The 5,988-nt window shown below is 48.6% G+C and overlaps 1 protein-coding gene and 1 pseudogene across 1 annotated transcript; both read left to right on the top strand.

Moving 5' to 3' along the window:
• The first annotated feature begins 1,144 nt into the window (after positions 1–1,144).
• LOC111616435 lies at positions 1,145–4,306 on the top strand. The gene has a single exon (XM_023357845.1). The coding sequence runs from the start codon at positions 1,145–1,147 to the stop codon at positions 4,304–4,306; it is 3,162 nt and encodes a 1,053-aa protein (XP_023213613.1).
• Positions 4,307–4,726: 420 nt separating this feature from the next.
• Positions 4,727–4,904, top strand: LOC111616436 (annotated as a pseudogene).
• Positions 4,905–5,988: the final 1,084 nt, after the last annotated feature.

Raw genomic sequence — 5,988 nt, 5'->3', positions numbered from 1 at the left:
TTCAAAGTAACAAATAAATGCGCTCTGCCGTGGTTGGTTTCGCTCCTCGTGGCATGCGGGTATATAACATGCTACCAACATGCACGTGAAGGAAATGTAACTGGATTTTTGGCATTAATGGTCCCACAAACTTTGAAACCACCAGTATCCCGTCCCCACCTATCCCTCGTGGGGGCACAAATGCGGCTTCACAATTTGGTCGGATCCATCTGGTCGGTGACAAAAGCCTATTTTGGCTTATTTTTGTGACTGCGGGCATCACCGAGGTCCCCGTTCCGGCTCGCCGCCTGCTGCAGCGGTTATAGTAGGTAGGGGTAACCAGGGGTGGTGCTTTGCGGGATCTTCGGATCCCAGCAAACTTTAATAAATGCGGTATCTGTTCTTATCAGCTTAATTGTTCCTGATTCTGCTGACTTCGTAGGACGCCAACCGGATTCCGAGCTAGCTGCTCCCCGGCCCTAGGTAAGCTACTTTTGGTATTTTTTCTTTCCTACTCTCTTCTCTCTTCCGCCAGAAGAGCAGCCTGCACGGTTTAAACACACCGTGTATTCACTGCTCAACTGGCAACACTTTTCTATCGGCGTCAGCCTAGGCTTACCTCCTTTCTGATGCCTTGCTTGAGCACCCTTGGGTGTCTCACTCAAGCACTTTCTTTCTAGTGCATAGATCTCCTACGCACTAAACCCTTTCTTCCCCTCCTTGGCCGGCTGCTCTGCACCCCAGGGGGCATTTCACTTTCCACTCTTTTTGTCCTTTTTCTATCTAGCTACACCTTGATCTTGCCAAGCCATGGCAGTATAAACTATTCTTGTTCCACTGCATCCACCCCATGGTTGCCAGCTATGCCTGCCAATTCCTCGGGATTATGCAAACCATGCCGGGCTGGTAATACATCTAAAGCAAATTCATAGCACCACACTTCAATTTGAGTGCCGTGCATGTGGGTATACCCATGAAAAGCTTAAAACTGTGAAAGCGCACCAACTTCATGCTGAAGATTGCCGCACCAAGATCGAGGCCTTCTCACCTCCACCAGTGCTCCCGGCAAATCGCAAATTGGTACGTATTCCAACTAGGCTGAGAAAGCCGTACACCTGGAGAAAATCCAGGGCCGCACCGACTACCTCACCCACCAGCAGTGGAAATGCATCTTGGAGCTCGGCATCCCTATCTCCATCAACCAGGCAAGTGGTGCCACGCCCAAGGAGAACCACCAGGTCCCTCTTCCAGCACAACCAACACACCACGCCTCTACAGCCAGGTAGCAGCAAGCCCCATAGTGCCAGCAACCAGCACAACGTCGCAGCATCCGGCGACCACCACCACGGCAACACGACAGAGGAAAAATGGACGTTCCACGAGAAGAAATCCGGAGCCGCCTCCGCCCTGCAGTGTCAGCCAGCTGGAACCATCCAGCCCTACCCGGTCGGCAATGCCGCAAGCAGGTGGCACCCCACTGCCACCACCAGGTAGGACCAATCTCTCTAACCTTACTCCTACGCAGACCTCAACTGCCACAGAAAACGACACTACGGCACTACCTGCAAGACCCACACCACCTCAGCATCAGGACCCTCGGCCATCGCCCGGCGCTCTGTCAGCAGAACAACCACCGACAGCCATACAGCCGCCTTTGGACTCCAACGACAGCCCCCCTCAGTGGGTCACAGCGTGGGCAGACCGCTTCAACGCTGTGCTCGACGAAGATATGCTTGAGAGCGTCCTACATGACTTCATGAGGTTAACCTATAACATATGCGACATTCAGGGGCCAAGAAGGAACCCGAACAACACCTCGGGCCGCAATCCCCCTCTCCAACTCGAGGCCAGCAACATCCAGTGCCTCTATCGCACTAATAGGAAACGGGCGTTTGATCGCATTATCGGAGGCAAATCCCGCTTTTGCCAAGGGAACCCAGAGACAATCTACCGTCACTTCAAGGACATTAACAAAAACTGCCTGCTTAGAGATGCAACTCCTGTTCCCATAGATCCAGATCCAGCCCCTGCAACTACGACGGACCCAATCAATATACCGTTCATGCCAGAAAAAGTGGCTGTCCGTATCGCCAAGGGCCACAATACTGCTCTGGGCCCTGACAAAATCCGTTACCTGCATTGGAGGCGGGTGGACCCGAGGGGCATTATTCTTGCAGCTCTCTTTAACTCGGTACAGAGGATTGGATACATCCCCCAAGACTGGCAGGAATCCACTACTGTCTTGATTCATAAAAAAGGGGACCAAGCAGACCTAAGAAATTGGCGACCTATCTCACTCTCCAACACCCTGGACAAGCTCTACACGGCCTGCCTGGCGGATAGGCTACTAAGGTGGTGCGACACAAATAGTCGTATTTCCACCGCCCAAAAGGGGTTTTTACACTATCAAGGCTGTGTAGAGCATAACTTTTTGCTCAAATCAATTATCCAGGATGCCAGGCATACCCGTAACGAATGCTATATAGCGTGGCTGGATATTGCTAACGCATTTGGCAGCATTCCCCACTCCATTATCTGGGAATCACTCAAATGGCATGGCCTGCACCCAGACGCCATCGCCACCATCCAGCTGCTATACGACAAATCAACTACCAGGATCCGCACTCACACTGGCCTAACTAAACCAGTTGCCATGCTATCAGGTGTAAGGCAAGAATGCCCCATCAGCCCGCTCCTTTTCATCCTGACAGTTAAGCCTGCACTTCGTCGTCTCCAGGCCCTAGCAAAAGGCTACACTATCCACGGCCACACGGATGACGCCCTTGCCTATGCTGACGATGTGGCGTTGGTAAGTAACAGCAGCAAGGAACTCCAAGACCAACTTGATTCCATCGCTGCCTGGGCAAAATGGGCAGGCATCAAATTTAACCATGCAAAGTGCGGCACTCTGGCCATACTAGGTAAGTTGCACACTGCACGTACCAACGTATTCTCCCTCGATCAAGCGGACCTACCGAAACTTGGCAACAACGACGCATACAAGCACCTTGGGGTCCCCACCAGATTCTCGAGATGCGACACAGAGGCATCCACCACCGATGACATAATACAAAACATAAACAAAATCGATGCATCTCATTTGGCGCCCTGGCAAAAACTCGACGCGCTCAACACCTTCATCATACTGAGACTGTCCTTCAGCCTTACTACGGGCACAACACCGAAAAAGATGCTCGACAAAATAGATAGAATCCTCAAGCACGTTGTGAAAAGATGGCTCAGTGTCCCACAACGGGCAAGCGCCGAAATCGTATACTTGGCCCACAAACAAGGAGGTGCCAATGTGACTCCATCAAGTCTCCTCTCCGATATATCACAGGTAAGCCATGCCATGCACCTATTTCACTCCAAGGACAACAACTTCGTCAACGTCGCACTTGGAGCCTTAGGTGACGTGGTATCACACAGGATAAAGCGAACTCCAACCACTGAAGACATCTGCCAATACTTAGACGGGTCCACGGAGGGCGACCTAGCAAACCCATCGAAGGATACCACCTCCATATGGACCCGCCTCAGGATGGCCACGAGACGTCTAAGAAATAATATCAATATCACTTGGACCAAAGGGCCCGACGTCGTCCCCACCATTGCTGTCGATAACAACTGTATCCAGGTAAGAGGCTGCCAACACACACTGGACAAGCTACTGAAGTTCCATCATCTCCAAAGACTGACGGTGAAACCAGACCAAGGTAAGGCCTTCAAGATCACGGCCTCGAGTAAAGTGAGCAATCACTTCCTCAGCAATGGCCAGTACACCCGCTTTTCAGACTGGCGCTTCATACACCGCGCCAGGCTGAGTGTGGTTGCATTACGTGGCCACAAGCGCTTTGGAAATGAAGCTGAAACCTGCCGCCGATGCGGCTTCATTCGTGAAACTCTATCTCACGTACTGTGCCATTGCCCGCCGAACTTTCGTCTCATAACACACCGTCACAACGCCATACTTAATAGGCTCGTGAATGCTTTTCAATCATGGGGCGCCACAGTACAGGTGAACCAACGTGTTCCCGGTTTCCATGAGAACTGCAGACCGGACTTGGTCATTCTCCACGAAGAAACAAAAACTGCAACTGTAGTAAACGTTACTACCCCGTTTGAAAACAAACAGCCGGCTTTCAATGCAGCGAGGGAAGAAAAAGGACACAAGTACCATAACCTCATACAACATCTTCGTAGCCAGGGGTACGACAAGTTTTTCGGGGCTTTTATAATTGGTGCACTTGGAGGATATGACCCCATAAATGAGTCCAATCTCCAACGTCTTGGCATCGGCCGTCGATATGCCAATATGATGAAATGACTGATGGTCAGTGATGCCATACGGTGGAGCAACGATATATATCGGCAACACCTGGGAGATTGCTCACGCCGCCCACCTCCACTGAACCCCAGCCGAAACATCATCCAGACAGGTCCACTACAATCAACACCCACCGAATCCGAATCCAACTAGGCAATCATGCCCATGTAATCGCGCCTCACCAACAATTGTAAAACAGGTAACTCTAGCTGCCAATTGAGCCCATGTTCGCGAACACTTTATATCCATGACACCTTTGTATATTTATCTACTGGCTGGCAAACACGCCCATGTCTCGCGACAATACCTACACCTATTGTACTTATTAGTTGGCATACTTCAAGACCATGTCGCTATCACTCGCACAATGTGTTTACACTTTGTACATAATCATCTACTGCCTATGTAATCCCTGTAACTATTATTTAAATTTTATATAATAAAGGCTTTTTAAATCTGTTCTTATCAGCTTAATATCTGATACGGTTTCCATCGATATTAACCTGATTTTTGGAACTGGGCGGGACAGGGGGCTTGCTCCCTCCCCGCCGCAGGTTGCTCAGGCCTGGCACTTATTGCCTGAGATAGCCCACCCTCTTTAAGGGGAAAATGTTAATAAAAAGTAGAAAAAAAATTTTTTTATGAAAAAATTTTTTTTTCTTTTTCCAGTTGGATTTCCTTCACGGAGGATGCCAGAGGAGTGATTACACATATAGGAAGACAATCTCTAAGCATGGCAGAGCAGGAAAAAGAATTTGGGCGAATTCCAGAAGTTAAAGGTACGAAAAAATGTGGAAAGCAAAAAACCGCCATCGCCGCTTACTTCCGGCACGCTACGATGAAGAGGAGCGGTGCAAGAAATAGCCTCACGTGCATTTGGTAGAAATCGCTATTCGGCGATTCGAATAGAATCTAGGAAAATAATATTTGCAGTTTTTTCAGTGTGTGACTACTGTGGACTACATGCATGGCCTGCACGTAGAAACACCGGGAAGAACAGGAAAGGTAAGCCTAACTCTTTATATTGAAGTAATAAATGAGCGCGAAAATTTTTTAAAATAACGGATAAAATCGAATTGTTTGCAAATGTTTGTATCGAAAATAATTTAATATGGAATCGGCAATTATTGTACTTTAAATACATAAATTTCCAACGTATGCAGCAAGCGAAAAACTGATTAGCATCGAAATGTTATCAGTATCTGCACGACACAACGCTGTTACGGACTACGGCATATTTTCCTTCTGTGATGAATGGTGATGAACAGGAGTTTTATGCCGTTGTCAGGCCTTCCTCATGCAATACCCGACAATTCCTTTGGCCTTTTGTATCGTCACCTATCGTTTCCTGACTTTCTTTCGTATGTATTAACGGATGTTCGCCGAATGACGTAACCTGGACACACCACAAGTGTTTTGTATGTCTCCACACTTGGACCGTCAGCACCTTTGATGTGTTTTTTATCGCTTCTCGGCCTTATTTGGCCAAGATCGAATTTTGGTTGGTCTTCCACCTTTTCAGTGTGTTTTGGGTGTTTTCCAGTACCCAAGTCGGCACTTCATCGTTCAACCTTTTTGGTTTGTTTTTACCAAACAGGCGCCTTTTAGTAAGGTTTCCTTATTGAAAGAGAAAGTCCAGGTCCCTTTAGTGACTGGGCTTTAACTAAAAAGAGACAAGTTTT

Source organism: Centruroides sculpturatus, unplaced genomic scaffold (genome assembly GCF_000671375.1).
Source record: "Centruroides sculpturatus isolate CEXI.00-Female unplaced genomic scaffold, Cexi_2.0 scaffold3368, whole genome shotgun sequence".
Classification (NCBI taxonomy): domain Eukaryota; kingdom Metazoa; phylum Arthropoda; class Arachnida; order Scorpiones; family Buthidae; genus Centruroides; species Centruroides sculpturatus.
This window is presented reverse-complemented; position numbering and strand designations above follow the sequence as displayed.

Excerpts from the sequence above, each read along its gene's own strand:
- LOC111616435 (XM_023357845.1), top strand. The coding sequence starts at position 1,145 with ATGCATCTTGGAGCTCGGCATCCCTATCTCCATCAACCAGGCAAGTGG.